At 37.1% G+C, this 25,164-nt stretch overlaps 4 protein-coding genes across 14 annotated transcripts in view; all 4 read left to right on the top strand.

The window, feature by feature from the left end:
* Positions 1-58: 58 nt before the first annotated feature.
* LOC135440126 (fibrous sheath CABYR-binding protein) lies at positions 59-3,039 on the top strand. The gene is made up of 6 exons (XM_064699133.1): positions 59-280; positions 335-438; positions 490-561; positions 629-1,268; positions 1,326-2,113; positions 2,607-3,039. Exons 1-6 carry the CDS (start codon positions 190-192, stop codon positions 2,967-2,969), a joined length of 2,058 nt encoding a protein of 685 aa, XP_064555203.1. The 5' UTR covers positions 59-189; the 3' UTR covers positions 2,970-3,039.
* Positions 3,040-4,079: 1,040 nt separating this feature from the next.
* On the top strand, positions 4,080-6,413 carry gd (gastrulation-defective). 3 transcript variants are annotated; one of them, XM_064699164.1, is made up of 6 exons: positions 4,080-4,349; positions 4,405-4,555; positions 4,621-4,807; positions 5,034-5,663; positions 5,728-5,923; positions 5,983-6,194. In XM_064699164.1, exons 1-6 carry the CDS (start codon positions 4,128-4,130, stop codon positions 6,055-6,057), a joined length of 1,461 nt encoding a protein of 486 aa, XP_064555234.1. In that variant the 5' UTR covers positions 4,080-4,127; the 3' UTR covers positions 6,058-6,194. The 3 variants fall into 3 exon arrangements, with proteins under 3 accessions (XP_064555234.1, XP_064555232.1, XP_064555233.1); XM_064699163.1 differs by having other exon boundaries at positions 4,081-4,349; positions 5,034-5,065; positions 5,150-5,663; positions 5,728-6,413; XM_064699162.1 differs by having other exon boundaries at positions 5,728-6,413.
* A 135-nt stretch (positions 6,414-6,548) lies between these two features.
* tsg (twisted gastrulation) lies at positions 6,549-7,462 on the top strand. The gene has a single exon (XM_064699165.1). The coding sequence runs from the start codon at positions 6,690-6,692 to the stop codon at positions 7,407-7,409; it is 720 nt and encodes a 239-aa protein (XP_064555235.1). The 5' UTR covers positions 6,549-6,689; the 3' UTR covers positions 7,410-7,462.
* A 4,375-nt stretch (positions 7,463-11,837) lies between these two features.
* Positions 11,838-25,164, top strand: part of cac (cacophony) — an 86,254-nt gene continuing 72,927 nt past the window's right edge. For 5 of the 9 annotated variants that reach the window (XM_064699174.1, XM_064699178.1, XM_064699175.1 and 2 more), the window contains exons 1-4: positions 11,845-12,154; positions 15,867-16,229; positions 16,509-16,827; positions 21,972-22,111. In XM_064699174.1, the coding sequence (XP_064555244.1) occupies positions 16,609-16,827; positions 21,972-22,111 (359 nt within the window). In that variant the 5' untranslated portion in view covers positions 11,845-12,154; positions 15,867-16,229; positions 16,509-16,608. Of the gene's footprint in view, positions 12,155-15,866; positions 16,230-16,508; positions 16,828-21,971; positions 22,112-25,164 lie in introns of all 9 variants that reach the window. The other 4 variants (XM_064699171.1, XM_064699172.1, XM_064699173.1 and 1 more) reach the window with 4 other exon arrangements.

Consider the following 25,164-nt stretch of genomic DNA (forward strand, 5'->3'; position numbering starts at 1 on the left):
TGTTTGATCAATACTTCTTTGAAAAATTGTAGAGCTGCTAGGCATAACCAAAAAAGTTGTTTACAACACAATATTCAACTTACAATATGCTACATTTTAACAAAAATTTGGCTCTTTTATCAAAATTATTATAAAATATTTGGATTTTAAATTGCATATGTATGAGTCTGTACGTAATCGGAACAGACCATGGCAAGGAGAGGAGGAGCGCAACAGTTACAGGTTGAAATTAAAACTGACGAAGAACTGGACAAATTTTTGACCCGCCCAGGATTGCTTAGTATAGCTGGTATTGAATTTTAGTTAAGCATACACCTAACTTTCTTCTTTGCAGTTTTGGAAGTCTACTCAGAGTGGTGTGGCCCATGTCTTGGAATGCTTGGTACCTTGCGTAGAGTTAAACTCGAAATGGGAGGCGATAACATGCACCTGGCAATTGTAAGTAGTTGTTTAGCAATTTAATAATTACTACTTGAAGTATATTTATAGTGCAAATCTGATACCGTGACTGCTCTAAAGCGGTTCCACAAAAAAAGTGAACCTACATGGCTTTTTGCTGTAGTAAGTTGTATTTTCTCATGTAGTTTCTTCTCTGGGTCGATTACTTTCTTTTTTTTTGTCACTTTAGAACGGCAGGGCTGTAAATATTTTCTATGGGTCAGATGCTCCAAAATTAGTATCCATTATACTAAAGGAGCTTGAAAAAACCTTACAAAATGTTTCGCGACCAACCTACGGCATTGCAGACCTTCAGCCGGTTGAAGCTGAAGCACTGAAGGTCAAAAGGGAGGCAACTGAAAAGGCTGAACGCATTGAGCATGAAAAGCAACATAAGAAAAAAATTGATTATCTGAACCATTGCACAGATGTTATAATGGAAAATTTGCCCGATATTGGTGTAACTGTTTTTGGACCACAAGTATCTCGGGATATGTTTAAAAAACTTTCAGAGCCAGCTGAACATCTCAAAATGCAATGCAAAGATCGAAAGTATATCGAAGTGTTTGCAGCAGATTTTGATATCATTAACTATGCTTGCAAGAATCCGTTGTCCCCTGACGTTATAGAGCAACTGGATGGCAAAGAATTGCTTGTGTGCTTCTGGAAAATAGACGAGTCCTCTGGGCCTATACCACATGTGCTTGCAACCTACGCGCATGAACTAACAAAGGAAAGAGTTGCCCCACCCGATGAGGAAATTAATGTACCACATCCTATTCCACCAATTATATCACCATTGAAGGTGAAATTTGAGGTGGAAGTGGAAGGTATGCGTTTGAGATCTCTGAAACATTTATGAAACGGCTTAAAACTTTTTTTTTCAGAGGGAGAAATTTGGGTTGAGGAAATTAGTTCAGAAGAAGAGGCCAGAGTAAAGGCTGCCGAAAGAAAAGCAGCTGAAAAATCAAAGTCTGTTACTCGCCTGCAAGACGAGTCTCGAAAGGATCAAGAGCCGGGGGAGGACGATGGCGAGGAAGAGGCTAGTGAAGAAGAAGAGGTAGTACAAGCTGCACAGCCAGCATTCCCCGGAATGGCATTCGATTTAGATTTAGGACTTGACGATAACGTTGCTACCGAAGAGGAGATGGAGGAAGAAGAAGAAGAACCTCCAAAGCCTATAACTCGTACAAAGCGTGTTAAGATTCCGCCCATATGGGTGGCCAATAATCGTCGCACCCATGCTGCCTTGATCTACGTGTTCTTCCGTAGCCAAACTGCCGGATTCTTACCCCCAGATCCACCACCAGAGCCACCGCATATCATAATGGCATTCGAAGCATTCAAACGGGATGATATTATGGAAGTTGTGGAAACCACTCGAGAAGATATACCTCAATATGGTTTCTTTACTAATGATACTCCAGGAGAGGCAAAACTAATAACAAACTCTATATTTAAATATGATGAGCTTCAGGAACCCACATCAACCGACAGATTCGTGCTTAAAGTTAACAAAGTACAATCTTATACGATGTTGTCTTTGGTGCAATTTGAGCCTACCTACTGTAGTAGCAATGTTAAAGCCGGTCGTTTGGATGCACTCAAATTCTTTCCAGAAGACTATAAGACGGATGATGACATACCGCCTGAAGCGGAGAAGAAGCCCAAGAAGGTAAACCATTTCATCCAGACCTTTTTGCAACAGGCAGCGTATCCGACCGTAACGTATATTTATTTTTGCTCAGCATCAACGGCCGAGTCGATGTAGACAAGTCTGTCTGTTTGTTTGTATTAACGCGTCGTTCTCAAGAAGACTTTAAATTATTAACGTAGTTCCTCCAATGCACGAGATGCAGATCGGGTTTTTGTTTTAAATGATCGATAATTTTCCCTCTTTCTACCCAATCTGCAGTCCTGTTAGTAAAGAGTGGTTTTAAGAGCTTGTGTGCTGCTCTTTTAATTCAGTTTTGTTTCCATGAAAGTCAAAATAATAGTATGAAGCGACCCTTTTTTGATACCCGCAGGTATGCTAGTTGTGTTCGTTTACCCATTACAAAAGTTAAGAGCTTCTGGTTTTGGTGGGATAAAGTTGAGGGTATATCCTAGACGGTAGACGGTATATCCGACTAAAGCACACTTATAATTATTTTTACAATCCTCTACAGAAAAAGAAAATTCAAATGGAACAAGAAGCAGAAAAGGCTGGGTCGCGTGCTCCGTCCACTGAGTTGGAGAAAGGCATTGAGTCCACCCCAGGTGAAGGTGCGACCGCGGAAGAGGCACCTAAAGGTCCAGAAGTCGAGGCGCTGCCGGGCGATACTCAAACGACCGAGGCAGGGCCGACCGAAGCTCCAGCGACCACAGATCCAGTGGCTGTACCGCCAGAGGGAGCACCTCAACCTACCGAAGGCGCCGCAGTACAGGAACCACCCAAAGAAGAAACTACTGCTGAACCAGCAGAACCACCTGCTGTGGATGCTCCGCCACCAGCTCCAGAACCGCCAACCGAACCTGCACCAGCCGAATAGTTTGTTTATATTTATCTATGTACAAAACTTTTATAACTAAATTTGTGGTAAATAGTCACTTCATTTAAAATTTGATTGTTTCTATAGGAGCCATATAATAATGTAGTCCCGGTACAAATCGCAAGGCAACTTTTTCAATTTTGCAGGGAATGGGGGAATGTATCCAGAAAGTAAAATATAGTAATATATACTAACCACACTGAATCTCAAAATTGGTGTTATCGATATTTGGAATATGTGACGACATATCGACAAAAAATTATAAACTCATTTTCCTATGTCATATACATATGTATGTAGGAGATCGACGCGCTATACATATCGACGGACATGGCTAGATTCACTCGGATATCTTTGCTGAACAAGAATACATATATGTACATACATATGCCTGCTTAGGAGATTCACAAGCATTCTAGCCTCGTCCTACACATACTTGCACAAAACCACACATACACACAGACGATGACGCTCGTGCGCAGCTTACGCAGCGGCTGCGCCGACCCCTTACTTAGCACAGCACTATGTGAAATGCTTTCTTCATTTACTTCGGTAGCTATTGTCACATCTTTAAGAAATTTTAAAAGCGCAAATATGGCATCCAATGTGGGCAAATGTCAAAGCCCAAATGTCAGATAAACCACTTCTACCGCTTTGGAATAGGATACAAAAAGCATCATATGAATCCATTGGTATGATCAACATAACTGATAAGCAAGCAGCTTTTATGCACATGCCTTTGTATGCATAACGTAAACAAAGAAAAAACACGCGGTCGCCTCGATAGATTAAAGGTTTTGCTTTCGCATTCATACACCCACACACATATGCGTGTACACAAGCCTGAATATTAGGGTGGATTAAAATGTTCATGTAAAATACAGTCGACAAGGTGTATTGTAAAAAAGGTAAAGGGCAATGGGCTTTAGCAAATAAACCATATTGTTCAATATGTTATCATGGATGGATAGGATGAGTATCTAAAGTTTTTTCGGCATTTCTGTAGAAGTTATGGCTGTTATGGTGGTATCTTGGGGGAGTTTTCTAAAATTCACAGCCGGTTAAAAATTTACTTATAGAAATTGATCCACCCTAATGCATATGGTCGCGCTCATGTGAGTGTGTATCCAAAATCGGTGAGAAACGCTTGATAAATACATGCAAGTGATGATGAAAGTGCATTTCACTACAATTTTTCTTATATGCATCGAGCAATTTACTAAGGCCATTGCCCAAGGCATGCCGATCAGTCCGTGCCCAAAGGTCTTTCAGTACAGATATGATGGTAGTGAATGGTTCGGTTTAACTGCCATACGAAATCCAGATGTACAGGCTCTACAGATTCGCGTAACGCTCTCCATGCGGGGCAAGCCAACGACGGTGGGTGTTTGAAATGTACCATACGATGTTCTTAAAATTCGATTTCTCTTTACAGAATTATCTTGGCGAAATTGAGTTGCTGACTCGTGGACAGTTTGCAAGCAATGCGCCAGTGCTTTACAAGATTCGATTTCCAAAACATAACTTTCCTCCCAAATTAGTGCTTATTTCGGCTAACAATCAAGTTATTTGTGTCGGTTCTGGCGGTATGTAAACATTATGATATACTTGATTGTGATAATAAGTTTTGTAACAATTCATATTTTTGTAGATCACAGCATTTTTATGACTCAAATTCAGCTAGAGCATACACGAAAACTTACTTTTATACCAGATAAAAAATCATCGGGTGTAATGGTGGCTCCAGGCGGTGCAGATTTCGGAATGGTAGTTGGTAAGGAGTTGCCAGCAAATAATGAGTTCGGCTCTAAGCCCCTGCCGCACATCCGGTTCAAGAAGTATGCATTTGGATTGTGGTTGGCTTTAGTACAATTGTTCTACAGTCATATGTATATATTTATATATATTTTATAATATAATATAATATAATATAATATATATATATATATCTATATATATAAATCTATATATATATATATATATATATATATATATACATATGTATACGTGTGACTCGTGTGCATTGATAAAATTGTAATTAATTAAAGTCTTAATACCTTGCAGAAAACCATTTCATTCACCTGGAGAAATCTGTGGTAAGATTAATAAAAGTCTTGGCTTTCGATTGCCTCAACAAAGGCAACGTAAAATAACGTCTAACCTTTCATCAACTTCACAAGGACGGGTCACTACCAATAATAGGTTTGGATTGAGTGCTGATCACGCTGATCAATCGCCAGTTTTTGGGTCTAATAGTGACTACGACAACGATGGTAGCGTCACTGTCCTGGATGAGATGGAAGAGGATGGGTTCGACTCAGATGTCACGTTTACTTTTGTGGATGGGCAAAATACCACGACTGGCAACAGCATGCCTTCAATAACTCGCGGTGCTTGGCCCTGGTTGGCGGCGATTTACGTAAATAATCTTACATCACTGAACTTTCAGTGCGGTGGCACGCTCATCTCTGCGCGGGTGGTTATAAGCTCAGCACACTGTTTTCAAATGTTCAACCAGCGTTACACGGCCAACGAAGTGCTTGTCTTTTTAGGCAGACACAATCTCAAGAACTGGAATGAGGATGGCTCCTTAGCAGCGCCTGTCGATGGTATATATATACACTCTGATTACAACAAACAGCTGAGTAGCTACGACGCGGACATAGCTGTCATTATTCTCAAGGATGAAGTGCGGTAACTATTCTTCCATTGCTTGTGCGCTATTAAGTAATTTGGGACGAATTTAATTATTTGGTAGTTTCAACACATTTATACAGCCAGTGTGTCTGTGGTCGGGCTCCAGCAAAACGGAATACATAGTTGGCGAGAATGGTATTGTCATTGGCTGGAGTTTCGATAGATCAAATTTAACGAAATTTTCAAAGGATTCATCGTCCACATTTGTACCTGGAGACGGTGCTGCGTCCTATGCGAGTAACAGTATACCAACAGTAGTAAGAGCACCAATAGTTTCCAATGAGGTGTGTTTTAAGGCCAATGCACACTTCCGCAGCCTTTCGTCGAACCGCACATTCTGCGCAGGGTTCTTGGTCGACATCCACAAAGATGGTGGCCGCGCTGGTGTTAGCATATATACGGGCATTTCTGGCGCTGGGCTTATGATATTAAAGAACAATCGTTGGATGTTGCGAGGGACCGTTTCCGCCGCTTTGCCCGCTGATCCCAGAGGGTCGCTGAGGAACGATTCTGCTCTCTGTTGTACTAGTCAATATGTCATCTATGCCGACGTGGCAAAGTTTATTGATTGGATTATGGCCTTTATAATATAATTTGTGGAGTTACTTTTATGTAATGTGATATGCCACCATTCAGATGCTAAATGAATTTGAAGTAAATAACTGCTGTGATAACCGTTGAATAGGTTAAGATATAATTTAAGATATGATCACGTTTCACGTGCAGGCAGATCAGAGCTACCTTAAATTTGTGGATTTGATTTTTCTTTTGTAACGGTTTTTTTTGCACCTAGCTACCTAAACAAATCTGGGCTTAACTTCTTTTAAATTGCTTTTATGGCAGACTCTGACTACAGCCCAGTTATTCTAGTACCTGGGGAAGCTAGGGCTATGTGATTTGTGAATTCGTTTACCTGGCCCTCGCTTGCAGAATGGACACTAATTGTCAGGTGTTCTTCTGTTCGTATAAAGTTGAGGCGCAATAATACATATTACATCATTATTGGTTGAGCCTTGGCTGAACATGTTGAACTTGGTATTAATATTAATCGGACTTGGTTTGGTGGCTGCTAACGATGATGGCTGCAATGAAATAGTCTGCGGCTCGGTGGTGTCCAAGTGTCTACTTACACAGAGCTGTCAGTGTAAGCTGAATGACTGTCATTGCTGCAAGGACTGCCTGAACTGCCTGGGCGAATTGTACACTGAGTGCTGTGGATGTTTGGACATGTGCCCGAAGCACAAAGATGCTCCAACCTCTTTGACGCTCCGGTCGGAGATTGGCGATGTTGACGGTGTACCCGAATTGTTTGATACACTCACTGCCGAGGACGATGATCAATGGGCAACCATTCGCATTCCCATGCGCTTAGGTGCTAAACAGCGCATTGAAGGTGAATCTAACCTTGTTAATCAGCCCAGATACAGGCCGGCTGCTATTGTCAACTGCACTGTCATTTACGTTAACTCATGCATCCGGTCGAACAAATGCAAGCAACAATGTGAAAGCATGGGAGCTAATAGCTATCGCTGGTTCCACGATGGGTGCTGCGAGTGCGTGGGTGCCCACTGTCTTAACTATGGAATTAACGAGAGCCGCTGCAGCGCCTGTCCGGATCAGGAGCTTCTTGCGACTGATACTGTAAATGCCGATGCTGAAAAGGATCTGGAGCGAATATTCGGCTTTGAAGATGATTCGCCCAATGATATGTGGGACTATGTTGAGGAAGACGACATGGAATAGATTAACCCTAATCTGACAGCGACTTTAATATTCACCCATGTACCTTAATTGTTATTAACTGAATAAACCATACCTCTGGTATACAAAATAGTTCATGAGAATGTACATACTTAATCAAAAGAATTAATAACAAGTAAGAGGTTCTAGTCGGGAGCTCCCGACTAGGGGATGCCCTGAACCTTCTTATTGCTACACCAAATGCAGCTCGCGCTACGCGCTCGTTTGCTTTAGTAGTAATATAGATAAATTAAAAAAAAAAAAGTTTCCTTGGCAGGGTTCGATCTTGCAACTGACCGCATTACTTGCTGCCGCCTCTACTCAACAGCCACGCCAGCCAAAAAAAAATGGTTTCCTCCGTAGAGATCGAACTCACAACCGACTGAACTACTTGCCGCCGCCTCTACCCAACAGCCACACCAATAGTTGACTCCTTATGAGAAAAAAACGAATTAAAATAGCAGCACAGAAAACAATCCAATCGCAATTGCAATGCTGTTGATAGAATTCGAAGAAAACGCGCATGAATGTGTGTGTACATGTATACAGAAATTGTTGGAATTTGCGCTAGTTGCCAGCCACAGCACCTTTTCTTTAATAACTTCTGTGTTTCTTAATCGGTCTTGATAAAATTTTCTATTGTACTATAAAAGGTTCGTGTATTCTCAAAATAACAATTGCATTTAAATTGTGGCTTATATTGGTGGGCAGCATAAATTGGTTTATTTACTTGATTTATAGCTTAGTTGTGGTTTTGGTAGAGGGGAGGTGGCGATACCTATAAAATGAAAGATATTTGATATATATATACTATTCTAGAAGCTAAATATCAACTTTGGTGACTCTAGCTCATATTATTTACCAAAATTGGTCAAAAAAACATCATTTCGATATCGATTTTTATTGATTACTTGGAAATGGGGCAAGTTATCGAAAATCGGAAACAAATTCATCAGCGCGGGCACTAGGAGGACCTACAGCTAAAATTTCAGTTTATAGCTCTTATAGGTTCTGAGATCCTTGAATTCATACATACATATGGACGGCCGGACGGACATGGCTAGATCGGCGCGGCTATTGATGTTGATCACGAATATATATACCTTATGGGGTCGGAGTTGCTTCCTTCTGCCTGTTACATACATTTGCATAAATATATAATACCCTTTTCCCCATTTTCAATGGGTTCAGGGTAAAAAAGGAAATGCCAACTAGCGGGTGTTCCCGGCCTTGCCCGTGACATTTTAAGTTCGACGAATAAAGAACCAACCTAAACATTTGACTCGCACTTTCCTTCCAAAAGTGGTGAATTTTCCATACAACGTATCAAGAAAATTCTCTCAAATATCTTTGATAATTAGTTTGAATCCGATCCAATAGAAAATAAAAGGATGAATATTTTCTGACATATTTCCAAAGGTGCGAGTCGCATTTCGTATGCTAGAAAATAAGTTTGAGACCGATAGGATAAACAAAATAATTTCAAATTAACCATCGATAAGCAGTTTCGCGAAATGTCCCAATTCAATTTGCTTAAAGTGTTTAGAGAAGAAAGTTCGCCCATTCAACCTTTGATCCGCATTTATCATCCACTAAGGGCAGATTGTGTTTTGTTGATCTTTGAAAATTATTTTAAAGCCAATCGGATACAAGAAATTTTCATACAATCGTTTTTCGTCAATTTAGCACAGTTGCGGGTGGACTTTCCTAAATGGACCATACATGTATTTATTAAGTTCGGATGAAATTTAGAACTTACTACCATTGTCCGCGCAAAAGTGATGGAATATACGAATAATGTAAAACACGTGTCAAATACATATTTCATGATCTTTGCATCCGAAACATTGTTCATTCAACACTGGAATATGCAAAAAGTGTGAAACACGTAACAAATAAATGTTCACAAAGATCTTCGAAAATGGCGAACAAGCTGAGTTCCAATATCGATTAAATACGCATTCCTTAAGTTCTTATGTTGGTCTTTAATTAGGCGATTCGACGAAATTTAAAACTCCGCATAAACACATTTTTGATCCGAAGTTTCCACCGAGGAAGCATTCTGCGTAAAGTGTAAAACACTATTTTTTTTATTTCGATTTCTACAAGTTCGATTTCGTTATTAAGTGAGCCAAATCTATCAAACATTATCGGGTAACTAAAGAATGATTTCTATTACAATTCATAATTTGAGGTTAAATTAAGATTTATTGTGCTCATTTTCAGTAAGGCTTCTTTTCATCAACTAAGGCATACATGAAATACAAATATTAAGTTAAGCTCACCCGTTGTTCCGGCTAAATTTAATTAGAACTCTTATGTATATTACGCTCTGCGCACAATTTGAATAAGTATTTTGAGGCTTGTTAATTGCAAACAGCGCCTTGCACTTAATGCGCATATGCTGGCTGCTATCGAGCACGTCATCATCTGCTATCGCTGTCATCATCAAATCAGCTACGGATGTACATGCGCAAATCTGTCATCTAACTAGCTTAGGCACAATGCCTTCCAATACCTGGTGAACGGATAGCATATCAGTTGTGGCCGAACGGTGCCAGCGAGTGCATCCCAGTCGCTGTTCGGAGTCGTTTGCGGGTCTTTGCCCGTGGTTTGCGTGAATACAGATCGTTAATCTTGCATGTGTTAATATTGTCATGGAGATTCTTTGTCCCTTGTTACTACTCGGGGCTTCGGTTTTAAATAAACGATTTGATCTCTAAAAAGAGCTCGAATTTATAAACCGTAAAGTCTGTCACTTTCATCGTGTAAAGCGTAATTAGCAGACGAGTGGTGTTTTTTTTTATTATCAGGATGCTGGGCGGAGTGGGAGCTCGACGCGGAAGGGTCTCATCTCCGATGGGACGCTTAACAAATGCAAACGTCTTTAGTCTAGATGACAACATTGCCATAATTGGAGATGGCGTCATCAGAGGCAGCACACCTCCTGGTCGGCAGCTGTTCAAACAGCGTAGACGACCCGCCACAGACAGTAGTCATGAGAATATTGCGCCATTTCAAAATCGTCTCAACTTGAGTGACATTATGTAAGTATAATTAAGTAGATATGTTGGCTGGTATAACCCAGCTTTGTTAGAGCCAAGGTTAGACTCATTTCCTGTCCGTGTAAAACTTACATTTATTTTATCCTACTACCTTGATTAAATCCCACGCCTTAAAGTACATATAATACAGATATTAGATAGGTGCGAAACATGTCATTTATAAATATTAAGCTGATCCGAATGAATAATATAATGGTTTTATCCAACAATGTTTAACGAGCATTATTAATTTTTTTTTTAAAATACGACTGAAAGCATTCGGACGCTTCTTGAACTTTCGCCCGAAATCCCATTTCCCCTCCAGGGAGTTGGGCTTTCCGAAAGATGGATCTTTGTAATGAGTTTGAAGCCAAAATGTTTCATAAACCGTCTTTTCATAATTTTTCACAGTTGTGGATGGATTTCCCCAAAGCCCCGTCTTGGTTGCACTGACACCATCCACAGTAGCTTCCTAGATTTTAAGGCTTATGTCAAAGAGCGCGCGATAAGCGATGCGACGAGAAAAGCGATATTTCGTGCTATGACAAATGCGACAAGTCGACTGAGTGAAAGGTTTAAGCTAATCAATTTTTCAGTCGTTTTTAGTTAATTATTCTTAGTCGTAGTTTGAGGGCAATGCATTCAAATGAAGAATGTTATGGTTTAAATGCATCATTTACATTAGTGGTCGACAGTAAAAGGAGCTCACCCACTCAACCAAAATCGAGCAGAAAGAGGAGAATTTTATAATTTATTTGAAGATCTAAGAAGCATCCGTTAATTTTTTACAATCCTTACTTTCGACTATATATTTAATACAATAAGTAGAATGTTGCACAAATGTTGTAATTCATCATATTGTTATATTTACAACTGAAAGAGAATGCAAGTCGTATACAAAGTAGGTAAAAACAGACGTAATGTTTGCCCAGAATGCAATAAAATATGTGTTTGGGCTGTCATTGATCAGTCACTAGGATATGTAGTTCTGTATATATGTACATGTGTATGCATACATAGATAGATTTAAAAATGTAGACATAGATATGTATAAGCTTGCTATGTGAACAAAAATATGTGATTTACAATTTTTTGAAATTTATTTGACTTGATTTGAGCATCGGACTCCTCCACGGCATAATTGTAGTTTAATACCGTTTTGCAGCCCCGCCAGAAACATTGTAGTTCAAATGATATGTTACCAGATGGCGCAATAACATAAGCAGCCCTGTCTGTAAGCTGGTAAACAAATCGATAAGCGAGTAGAAAGCATAATTGCTTTCCAACTGGCAAGTCGTGCAGTGTATGTAGAGCCCAGAAATTGTGCCCATGCGATGGGGGATGAAAGCATCATACGAAAGCTTAAAGCTTTATTCAATGCCATATGTGCGATAGAATCAACACTATCGAGCATCTGTGTCAGATGGAAAGAACGCATGGCTATATCAACGGGCCTACGTTCGCTTATATACACATCTCTTTTATTCCTACGTCCCAACGAAGACAACGTCTTGGTTACATCAAGTGATGTGCAGCTTATTCGCAGCGGCAGTACCTGCAAGTGTTCAGTTTGAGCTTTTGTGTTCGATCCAAAGCGCAGGACTGTTTGGTTAGCTGGTTGTGCGTGTAGTTGTAGTGTGTAATGTGTAAAGTGTAATACAAAGTCTTCATCGACTTGCGTTTGTTAAGTTTTTCGTCCAACTGGTGAGATTGTCGGTAACTAGTCGAACATAGCGGTTTTTGTTTTTTATTTTTGCAAGCGACAATCGAATCTAGAAAACATACGCTGTTCATTTGTAGTGCGAAAAAAAAAAACAAAAATTTTGCCATTTATCTTAACTGGGGCTGAACACTCGACTTTTCGTGGTGGCATATAGCTAAAAATCGGGTCGAGTGGTGAATATAAAGATAGAAAAGTTTAACTGATTAATTGCGAAATTGTTTGTGTGGAAGCCAAGGAATACATTCGAAGTGAAACCACCGAAAAGTGAATTAAAAAACCGTACATAAATAATATTTGCTCGCCGCCCATAAAGCAGCCCACAACCGCATTCACAGCCACTGCAGCTGCAATACGCTAGGAGACATCTTCAACATGTTTGTCGCGCTTCGTTGGTGTCGCAAGTGGTTGTAATTGTTGAGTTCTCGCTTACATTTCTAGTTAAATAGCCTCAATATACGCATTTATCACACATACATATAAACGTATGTATGTACAGACGATTCATACATACATATGTACATACACAATGTACACCTACTTACAAATGCGGCTGCGAATGCGACAGTATGTGCGCGCACTGCTATATGTGTGTGTGTGTATATAACTTGGGTTTGGGATTGGGTCAGCGGGTTGGTAGCACAACGGGTGGAATGTTGCGTGGGTGGGGACGGCGTCAGAGCAAGCGTCAGCGACAGTTTTGACAGCGCCAAGTGAATTTTGGTTTCGGTTACAGCGGTTTTCGAGTTGTGACGTGTATGCGACGGGAGGTGAATGAATTGCAGCAGCACTTTATAAAACAATGCCAAATTATTTTAAATTATTTCTATAATAAACATATTAATTGGAAATGTATGTAAGAGTGTCTGTTATATGATTTCATCGTATCAACATATATTTGTAAAAATACATTTGTATATTCGTACAGATACACTTACATATGTATGTCAATATGTTAACAAGACCAATGTATAAAAGCTGTGGCTTTGGGGCTTAATGCCCCCGGCAATGAAAATTATGTTGTATGTGCTAATGGGATTTTTATATACAAATATACCTACGTACTTATGTCCATTTGGATGTTACGCCAACATGTATTTTTACGTACATAATTTCGGCTGTGCTCAACTATTTACACATACAGTGAACGCTCGATAATAAGAAAGCTCGATATTAGAAAATATCGGTTATAACAAACACCAGTGCAAAATCATTGTCCGGCCGAAATTATAATTGATAATTTCTAGTTTTTGGGAGTGTTTATTTTTTGTATAATTTTTGTAGTATTAATATATAATACTGTTGGTTCAGCTGGCTCAAAGTACAGGTACAATGCAAAATTTAGTTAGTTTTGCGTAAATAAATCAATAACACACGCTCGGCAGCTTACGGTCGTTCAAATTAACAAATTTTGTAGAATCTCACAGCAGTTGACGACGCTTATTTAATCAGTTAACATAGAACATATACATAGATGGAACAGCTTGTAAAAAAAATATTAGCCACTCGTGCGCTCAATGCAGTCTCATTGATTTCTATAGATCCTTGAGATGAACGTGTATGTACATTAAAACGATCTAGAGACATTAATGAGAGGGCACTGAGAGTAAGCAAATACAATGTTCTGTAGTGGGGGTGAAACAAATGTGAGCCATGCCGCTCTGTCAGTAACTCTCTTGCTCTCTGAAATTGTGAGAAAAAAGAAGTCTATGTAGAGGTCCTACACGGTCCTACGGCAAAGAAAACGTGTCACTACGTTTTTGGTAAGAGCTATCCCATCTATATGTTCTATGGTAAATGATATAAGCGAGCAAGAGAATCATTAAACGTTTCTAGTAATTATTGTACCTGAATAAAATTTATTCCCAAAGCAAACGACTTGCATAGGGTTGTAGTGCTAGTACTTACCTACGTACGTGTCTAAATACGTTTAAACTAATTAATAAGGTTGTGTGGCTAAAATACAAAATGTTTTGTTGAAAGGTCGAATAAAAGCAGAACGCGAAAGCCAATTGGCACTGCTACGTCTTTACATGCCTTAATGTATTCATGTATGTATGATGGCATGTGTGCACACTATTCACATGCACATACATATGCAGGAACAGTTGTTTGTTTTTATTCTTTATAGGCTTAAGTTGTCTGCTTTTGGTTTTTCTTTACAACTATATTTTCTCCATTGCCATCCAAATTCCAGAGAGAATGAACCCAAAAACAAATTAAAGAATGACGTCACTAAATTACTTTTAGTATGTATTGTTTATACCAAAGCAAAACAAATGCCTACTTAGTACATTGTACATATGGATAATTCCAAAGACCCGATTCATGCACGACTTAAATATACAAAAAAAAAACACACACACACACACGCAAAGACATCAAAAACAAACCAACCAAAAGGTTTGGTCTCATTTATGGACAGAACTTACCTATAAATAATTTTCGTGTTAACTAAATGTGGAGCCGTCAGAGTACGGCAAGGTATTAACGTACAGAAAATGGCAGGATTTAAAAACGATTTCGTCTGCATCAATAAAACTGCTAAAGTTACCTCAAGTGCTTTTGCCTTACGTGTGTTTTAAAGTGTTATTATGACAAAATATGCTGCACATTATAATCATATGTATCTAACTAACTTAAAGTAACAATATTCTGTTCTGTTCTGCGACTTTATAGATGCATACGAAAACCACTTTTATTTTTGACAGCTACAATACATACATACAATAGAGAATACGTTGAAGAACATGGGATATTATGTTACAAGTAGTCAATAATGTGCTTGTAATAAATCATAATGTATAAACATTTTGCGAATGGAATACATACATATATGTATGTATTAGCCATATGCAAATTCACTAAATTATAGGATTTATCTTTATCCGAAGAAAATATTTGCAGGCAGAGCTACTATCCGGCTGCCCATATTCAGCGCAGTAAGAAACTTTTATTTAACGTTTCACATTTCACCACAGCGTGTTGAACTTTTCATGACCACACTTACGTACGTCGGAATGTATGTAAGTGCCGAGCGTTTCATCCCCTAACTTTTCATTCATATCGTGTTCCAGTAATAAAATGATATACTGACATTTGAAGCTACCTACATTCATATCTACATTCACCTAAAAATACGTCTAAAATAGAATAAGTAAACATTTGATATGTTTATAATAAATTTATGAAATCTACTAATATCTAACTAGTATGTGACATGTGTATACTCGCATTTGTACATGTGTATGAAAATACATTCATATGTATGCATTCATACAAACATACAAGTGCATTTTTGGTGTGTATTTCGATAGGTCATGAACTGAATTGACCCGAACAAAAACAAAGTCACTCTCATAAGCTATTCCTCGCGAAATTCTCATTGAAAAGTGCTTAACAACAAATGAATAAATAGTTATATAAATAAAATCATAAAATTCTTTATACATACACATTAATATATGTGCAAATATAAACAAATGTGATAAAACCAGTACCCTAAACTAAAACTAAACTTCAGCATCTTTGAATGAAAAAAATGTGAACGTGTAAATACAAAGTGATAAAACTACATGGCTCAATTCATAAAATATATCATAAAATCGTGTACGGCAAATTCTCTATAGAACATTAAAACAGTTCCACCTCATCTAAAAATATATATGTAAATGTATTTTGTGTTTGAAAAAATAGCATTTTGTGCAATAATAAAATATTAGAAACAAATACCATATACCAAAATAAAAGACAAAGCAATAGGCGCTGTAATAAAAAAAATAAATAAAAATAAAAACAAAATCTTAAAGAAATTGTGACCGAAAAATAACGAGTGGAATCCGCCTTGCTATTCTTAGTCCTCGGGCATAATATATCGGAAACCCGGCCACTGCGAAATATAGAGCGGCCTTTGGCTTCCAAGCTAAATGTCCGGTTGCCACTCTTGTGCCATGCGGACCGCGTGTCACTCCCGACAAATGCGTATTGTGGTTCATCTTGTGTAATATAATTATGGCCGAGTGGTCGTTACGAAAGTATCAAAAATTGGATATAGTGACGGTATGTTTATCGCCCATAGCAGTAGAGCTAACTTAGTTAATTTAATCTTAGTGATGTGTTGCTAAGTGTCTGCTAAGTCTACAGACACTATGCATATTATTTAGTATTATGTAGCTACAAGTCAGTTTGCACAGTGTTCGTTTCGAATCTATCGAAAGGATATGCATGCCTATTGTTTTTTAACTTTTTTGTTTTTTTTTTATATTAGCATTGTGCAACTTATTGAACAGAACAAACATGCTCATATGTCGTTATAATGACTTCTATCTTCTAACTTAGGTTGGAAGCAGCTCAGGAAGCAGTGCTAGCAGGGCATCAACAGGACTCCTTAGGCGGGGGGCACTTGGGTCGAAAGGGAGCCCATCGCTTAGCTGATAGAATGGGTGGCCCGAAAAAAGAGGAAAACCCACCAGGTGGTGGTCCAACGTCATTGTTTATCCTAACCGAGGATAACCCAATTAGAAAGTACACACGATTCATCATTGAATGGCCGCCCTTTGAGTACGCTGTGTTATTGACAATCATAGCCAACTGTGTTGTGTTGGCACTAGAAGAGCACTTGCCAGAAGGCGACAAGACAGTATTGGCTCAAAAATTGGTAAGAATATAAAACCTTGTTTTTCAGTTCTGAATAGTTATGAATATTAATTTATAATGAAAATAATAACATTTATGTTGTGTACTGCAAACACACTATCGACATTTTATTCAGTCAATTAACTAATACTAATGTTATCAACCAATTACTTTTGAGGGTTGCTCTTTATATTTTGCGTCTAATATCGAAAAAACTTTAATAAAAAATAAAATATTCATTATAAAAATCAATACTCTTGCATGAGTTTCAATTAATTTTAAAAGCACCTTGCCACTAGAATCCAACAAATTTTTTGGGAATATATAAAAAATGTGGGTTCTACGACAAAGAAATTTTCTTGACTGTCATTTATCCTTTCAATATCGAAGGTATGTTTGACCGGCTAATATCTAATCATTTCTTAGTATTAATAATAGCAATTCACTCACAGCACATAAAAAGTTTTTGGACGACCTACACGAAACACCCAAGTTGATCGTTTCCTCGATGCAACTTTTCAAGACCTAGCAACAACTATTACATTCCAGACCTATTATTTCAGACCCTTGACTATTGATCTGTGGCAAATCTGCAACACTGAAAATGCAAAATTACACGATAAATACTCGATTAATACAATCGATATTTCGGTATCATTTAGTGCTAAAGTGATGACAACAGCTGTTAAAAGCATCAATAAAGTAAACTAATAGCCTTTCTCCACTGGGCTTTAAAATGTCACATTTTCAAGTTTCACATATTGGTGTTCCACCGGTTTTCGGTAACAATTGAGTGGCAAAGGTACCACTTATTTACAAAACAGCTGATCGAGTTGCATTAATTTAAAAGTCAAATAATACGGCCCCGAAGTAGGTGCTCCGTTTAATTGACTCTTTGCGGGATTTGGCCAACTTTAAATGTTAAAAACTATTGGATTACTAAAATTTAAAGTTATTATTTAAAGTTACCTTCGTTGCAATATCAGCTGGTTTATGTTCACATTTTTCACAACATCGATAGAAAACTCGATAAATCATCGCAAAAAACACGAACTGTTCGGGGCGAATTTACATATTTTTAAAAAATGTGATATTTTTGAAAAATGTGTGAAATGTGTTTTCTTATGGGAAAGCGTACAGGCCGCATTTTACACATTTTGCAAAAATGTGACATTTTCAAGAAATGTGTTCAGTGGACAGAGGCTATAAGTGCGTAACAAATACTACACACTTCCTCAACATGTTGACTATTAGAAATAGTTGAGATCATCCGCCAAGAGGGTATCTTTAACGCATTTAAATTGCATCTTTCTTAAGCTAGCAAATCAGCAATAACTGAAATCAAATAAACCAAAATGTTATCAGAACGGCTGCGAACAGGTATAAACCATCATTGTGCAGAGTTGGAACGTTGAAGGCTGTTCGCACTTCAAAGCAAACCGAATAGTTCAACTACTATTGAGATTTGGATTTTTTGACCAGCTGCCAGTCTACCCGAATAGGGTAGATAGACAATTTCCGCGAAAGCACAAACGAAAGAAAAAGTAAAAACTATTTTTCCAAGTCCCTTAAAAAAAATAATTTGCCTGCGACGTTGTCCACGATCGTTTTGATTAGGCCGGTAATATTCCTGTTCACCCCTCCTTCGTATAACGATCAATTTTTTCTTTTAACAAAGTAATAATGAAATATAAACAAATACAAATATACATATGTATATAAGAGAAACTACCCGTCGTCGCCGGGGTCTAAATAATGCTAAAACACCTTAATAGCCACCACTTATGTACGCATTCGCCATTCTCTCCAACCCCAATTTATTACCAATTTATTACAAGTGAAATTGTAAACATTAAAACTGCAATTTTCACTGAGATCTTACCATGGGCTTTCGTATCAGGCGGACCGAAAACATTCAATGCTCCCTTTTTCCATGTTGCGGCCCGATCGTCACACTAAGTAAACGCTAGCTCATATCCCAGAGGTCATAGATACATACGGACATTGCTAGATCGACTCGGCAGTTGGTGCCGAGCAAGAATAAATATACTTTTTGCCTGATTTAGTTGAGTCAGTCAGTCAATGCGATCTCTATTATGTATGTTGACGTTTTAGCTGGAATTTGTATATTTTCAACTCCTTTTCTATCTCCATCATCTTTGACACTGGATAATGATCTCCATCTTTATCTCCTTTTTATGCTCCATCTCTATTTCGTTTTGCCCCTTCTTAGCTGCCATTTCGGGCTCCGATATGTATTTTTCTTTCTCCAAATCAGCCATGCCGGTTTCCCTGCCATATTTAATTTATTTTTATCAAGCACTCTTCATACCAGATCCGTCAGCCTTGCGGCTAGGTCAACCTGTTTGGTGGTCACTATCCCCAGCAAAACGAGTACTTCTAACTTCTTCCACCTTAGGCCTCATTAAATAATTTCATTAACTAATGTCGAAATGTAGAAGACATTCTCCATATTGAAATCACAATAGAATGTTAACAAACACCAAGCTTGGCCGTGTCATTTTCTACACAGAAAGGTCTTAGTATAAAACAAAACGAAATCAAATCTAAATCCGCCCAAGAGATGATTTCACTAAATCTATTACTGTGATCCTAATTTCCTTAATTTTTCTGGGCATGCTGAATATTTTGTATGGGACAGTTGTGAGCATGGCATACCTTTAAATATTTTAGAAGTTATATTTTTTCTAAGCCTTTTTTTAAGCTCATATTTTAACCGATTTTATTGGTCGATACGTTTAGCAATGATTCGTTAATATGTAAGCAGAATAATAAAACTAAGAATGAGCCAAACATAACTTATTTTTAGATATGCTTACTGTGCGCTAGGAGAATAATCGATTTTTTGCCATTTTGGCTTGATTTGTGATTTCTGTTTGAGCAAGCAATATATTGATTGAGGCGTATTTAATTTAAACTCTTTTAATATTCAAACATAACATATTTAATAACTTACCAACTATAGCTTAAGAGTATACTATTACATGCATTTCTCGTAGGCTAAGTTTTACGCTACAGTTATAGTGAGCATACCATTAAAAAGCCTCAACGAATAAAAACATAATTAAAAAAACTACTGACAACTAACGAGCTCTTGTCGGGAATGCCCGACTAAGAGGTACCCATAACACCCTAAAAAGCCCCTCAGCCCTTAACACTCACTTTACCTTTCTTCTATATTTGCATACATATATACACAAAAACACAGATGCACACCCAAGTCCGCCGTTTGCCACATATAGTTGGATCTTTATGAAATGTGTAGTACATAAACTTCATATGCAAGAAATGAAATATTCTTGATTTGTGTGTACTTTACGAGAGTCTAAATATTAATTTTGGTGTTTCTAGCTCTTAATAATTCCGAGATATGCTATTTAAAAAGGTTCCGATACCAGATATGACATGGAAACAAGGCAAATTATCGATAATTTGCAACAATCTTGATATGCGCGGACAATAATTTCCAATTTCGATGATTGACGCGTTCATACATACGGAAAGACGAACAGACGGACGAATAGGTTGCTATGCAACTCCACGCCGAGTATGGATCCACCCAAAATGGGTATAAAAGAAAGACGTTACACCCCTTCGCATCCAAAAGTACCAGGACGGAACAAAGCTCTGCAGGATACCATGTTGCCAGTTACACTTTTGCTGTGTTGTTTGTAGTCGTGTCTACATCCCAATTTCGTCCAACAAGAAACAAAGAATGGGTTGTCCGTTTGATTAACTGCAATTGGGAATCGTCTCACTAAATTAAGCTTCCTTGGTATACCTCACTGCTTGTCAAAAGACCATTAGCATCATCATTAAGGTTGCCCAATAAAGTCTAGACTCAGGGGTACCAACTAGAGGCTGCTGGCGTGACTTATTGTGACCTCGAGCTGACTTGCACGATTATGCCAGTTGCGCTTGCCCTTCTATATCGGATAGTCGCACATAACTGGATCAAAACGTTGATGCTGATCAATAATATACATACATATATACTTTATGGGGTCTTAGCTGCCTTCTTTTGCCTGTAACAGGTTCAGGGCATAAAAACATTATTATAGAACTAAAATAAACAACATTATATTGTACTAAAAAAATAAGTTTTCACAAATGGCGCATAAGATACAGATCCCTTACAAACTGTTTAATATTAAAATGACTAAAAAAATGTTGTTTTTTTTTAAGTTTAATTGCTCATGCATCGAACGGCGATTAAAATTGTTGTGCTGCTTCACCATAAGTCGCAAACTTTCTGGTCCTGACAATACTTTTCCAAAATACTCTTCTAAATCATCATTTTGACGAGCTTATTTCTTTAAGGACTGAGATGAATACTAAATAATATAACGAGAAAGAAGGGCTGTCTTCGGCACGCCGAAGATTTAATACCCTTGCAGACCCAACCTTTTCATAATGCTCATAGTGCTTTGCCCGTATCTAAGGAGCACACGGAAAATAGTTAATGCCGAGTATGGTTAAGATATCTTGAAAAACAAAAAGGTTTTTATACATACAACTTAATTTTATACCGATCTTTCCTGTGGAAGCTATATGATATAGTAGCCCGATGTAAATAAGATTTTGCACAAATGTAGGGACCATAGCGAAACTTATAAATGCCGAGTGTGGTCAAGCTATCTTGTAAAAACAAAATTTTTTTCCATACAACAACTTTATTTTCGGCCGATCTTTCCTATGGCAGCTATATGATATAGTGGTCCGAAGTTCTTAGGATTTTGCATATATATGAGGAGCATAGTAAAACTAATAAATGCCGAGCTTGGTAAAGATATCTTGATAAACAAAAAAGGTTTTTATACAAGAACCTATTTTTCGACCGATCGTTCCTATGGCAGCTATATGATAAAGTGGTCCGATCCAGCGGGTTCCGACATATGTACTGCGTCCAACAGAAAGAGGGCAACTGAGAGGCAAGTTCGCATGGAAACAGACAGACGGACATGGCTATATCGACTCGGCTGTTGATACTGATCAAGAATATATGTACTTTGCTATGCGTTACACATTTCACGACAAAATTATAATACCCTCTGCAAGGGTATGAAAATGCTGAGACGCACAATATAAAAAGTAACCGTCGAATTAGTATTATGAAATTCTTATGCAATTTTTTCAATTCTCTAGGAAAAAACGGAGGCCTATTTTTTATGCATTTTCTGTGTAGAAGCATCGCTCAAGATCCTTGCCTTAGGGCTTGTTCTGCATAAACACTCCTATCTCAGGAATATTTGGAACATCATGGATTTTTTCGTTGTAGTGACGGGGTAAATATGTACTTTATTTGTAAACCCACTTTTATGTACCTAAATATTGTTTTTTTTTGGCAAATATGCCGCACATCCGCAATTTTTTAAAATTATGGTTTCAAGTGTATTTCTTTTGTTGCTCAATATTAATTTAAAGTTATATTGACCTGCATTTTATGAAACATGGATAACAACAGGGATCAATTCGAAACTTTTAACGATTGCGGGTTTATTGATTAACAGGTTTTCTTGAGTTTTCACTTCTTTGGCTATAATTCATCCATCTTCCGACTTACATTTTAGCTTTTTAAAGTACTGGTAATAACTGTTGAAATGCAAATCGGAAAGAAAAAGCCCTATAAAAACCAATTAGTTAAAGTTGTGTTAGGATTCTAGAAGCATGTAGGCAATGAATGTAATTTAATCCACATGTGGATCGCCTGTGTGGGGCCGAAGGTAAGAAACGGGTTTCCGTATTGGCTATTAAAATACAAGAAATCATGACACAATTTTTTTTGTTATGTCTGTGTCACATTAACAAGCAACACAACAGATGCAGAACTTAAGTTTAAGAAAAATACCAAGCTAATGATATATTTGTGAGACATAAGGTTGTCCATTTGGTTGTTGTATTTAAGTCACTTATAAAATGCCGTTTGAAGGCACGTTAATTTGTTTGTAATTTACATATGTACATACCGACTTTTATATGGCAATTCCAATGCCGAACAGTGCCATGACGATATTCGCCGAGGCCAATATAGATGTTGACCTACGCATGTTGCGGTCTTTTCGTGTATTACGCCCGCTGAAGCTTGTATCCCGAATTCCAAGTAAGACAACGTAGCTGAAGACATCATTTTTTATTTTAGGAGTCCCTAGGCCAGATAACTTATATGTCATTTACTTCAATAATTATATACATTATTTTAGAGTAATAGATAATATAGGAGCTAGCTTTATTTAACGCATATTAGTGCCTAGGAGCATTTATAGATATAAGAAGCTCCAAAGCTTCATTGTACTTAAACATAAGTATATATAATTATACATATATGTGTTTCAGCGATTTATTGCTTAGATACAAATATTATTTCTGTGTAAGTAACCTAAATGGTTCTAAGTAATTTATTCACATCTTCGAGAGGCCCTGATATTATGATACCCTTATACCCAATGCTATTTATGAAATATTTTTCAAACATAAAGTGAGTAATTTGTAATACTTCTCAATTGACTTTATAAACCAACTATTTGCAAAAAAAAATGTTTTGCAAGTAATTAAATTTATGTTTATACGCAATTTTCAATCGAGAGTTTATTGTAGCCATATTAGCTGTAATTTTGCGCAGTACAATTTATTTTTAACACAAATGTGTATTTTTTAGTAGGAGCGTTGAAAACTGTTTAAATGATAATTAATAAATATATTAACAGCTCGATTAACACTATTTGCAATATTTCTCACTGTTCGTGACTTGTTTTCGAAACACAGGTTGTTGTAAATAAAATGTTTATTGTCAAAAGTTAAGATTGGCAACTGGTGTTTTCAAATATGATGTGTGCCTGAATATACAAGCAAAAGCTTTAGGAGTATCGATATATAAGCTATACCCCTTTTTCGTATTTTCAAAAAAATAAATCAGTAGGAACTTTCGTTGATATCTGGTATTTAGCATAATGAAACATTGGTTTATTCGTACATTTATAGCTAGTTTTGTGAATCAAAAGAATAAACTCAAGAACCAGAGAAGTTAAATGTAATAATAACTTATTTGCTAATTAATTTTAATAATAACAAATTCGTAATATAATGTAGTTCTTTGCATATTTAAATGCTCAATAATTTATAGTACGACTTTATTCATTTTCATTTGATGACATCGCAGACAGAAACTTTAGTGTTTTTCTGACTAAACTGGAAGATAAAGACTATAATTATTTTTAACTAACTTGTTAGAAAATCTTTTATTAGTATATATTCATAAAATTCCAACGCAAAGTTTCGTGACTATATCTTTATAATAACTATATCATTAGCGGAATGAAACACAAGCAATGTACTTATTACGTATATATCAATTATTATATTACAAATAATTCTGTGTTTATTCAATTTTCTAATTAGGACGTAGACTACTAGTCTGTTTTGTTTAAAGGATGAACAAATATATTAACTCCGTAATGCACACCATATACGATTATAATAACAAACAAGTAAAAGTGCTCTTGTCGGGAGTGTCCGACTGGGAGATACCCTGAACCCAGCGTTTAACCGTTTTTGCTGTTCGATCATAAATTTAGAATGCATAAGTATGGCATCAAAACGTGTGTAATTAACAAAGCCCAGAATTAAAGCTAAAAAATAGATTTTTCCAATTGACAACATATACTTTTAAAGGCTCTAAGATATTCTCAACAGGATTTCGATGTCAATAATCGATTTCATGGGAACGGGGCAAGTTTTCGATGATTTCAAATAAACCCGATCTGAGTGGGCAGAGTCAAATCTCCAGCTCTAATCATTTCTGATGGACAGATTGACGGATGAACATGTTTAGATCGGTTGTTGATGTTCAGGGTATAAAATGATATATCAGGCAGCATACCAACAATTGTCCTAAGATAATATAATATATTACAATAACATATAAGGACACCTACAACCTACAATTTAGCAAAAAAGGAATCCTTTTTAATAATATACCTATTATTATGTTGTTTTTTTTTTTTAAATAAGTGGGGCCTTATCAATTACACAAAATTTAGAAAAGTTACTAAAATTATTCGTTTTAGAATTTATGACCTCTTGCATAGATATTAAGCGAACGTTGCTTTCTCAAAACAATTTCAAAGCAAGTAACAACATCGTAAAATCGCTTTAAGCTTTTTCTTTTACATATCTCGATTTTTTACTTGAAAACTATTATAGCTGTGATTTCAAAAACATAAGTTTCGAAAGATGAATTAAAAATTTTCTCAAGTGTATACAATAGATGATAATAAGATTCTTACCTAATAGTGGGATTCATGAAACTGATTTAGATTTATTGAAAGCAAATCTGAACCAT

Source organism: Drosophila montana, unplaced genomic scaffold (genome assembly GCF_035044405.1).
Source record: "Drosophila montana isolate Dmon_TW-CO22-7 unplaced genomic scaffold, ASM3504440v1 contig_855_1, whole genome shotgun sequence".
NCBI lineage: Eukaryota > Metazoa > Arthropoda > Insecta > Diptera > Drosophilidae > Drosophila > Drosophila montana.

Coding starts and splice junctions, on each gene's coding strand:
- LOC135440126 (XM_064699133.1), top strand. CDS start 190: ATGGCAAGGAGAGGAGGAGCGCAACAGTTACAGGTTGAAATTAAAACT. Junction 439..489: donor ATAACATGCACCTGGCAATT/GTAAGTAGTTGT, acceptor GTATATTTATAG/TGCAAATCTGATACCGTGAC. Junction 2,114..2,606: donor CGGAGAAGAAGCCCAAGAAG/GTAAACCATTTC, acceptor AATCCTCTACAG/AAAAAGAAAATTCAAATGGA.
- tsg (XM_064699165.1), top strand. CDS start 6,690: ATGTTGAACTTGGTATTAATATTAATCGGACTTGGTTTGGTGGCTGCT.
- gd (XM_064699162.1), top strand. CDS start 4,128: ATGCAAGTGATGATGAAAGTGCATTTCACTACAATTTTTCTTATATGC. Junction 4,556..4,620: donor TATTTGTGTCGGTTCTGGCG/GTATGTAAACAT, acceptor ATATTTTTGTAG/ATCACAGCATTTTTATGACT. Junction 5,664..5,727: donor ATTCTCAAGGATGAAGTGCG/GTAACTATTCTT, acceptor ATTATTTGGTAG/TTTCAACACATTTATACAGC.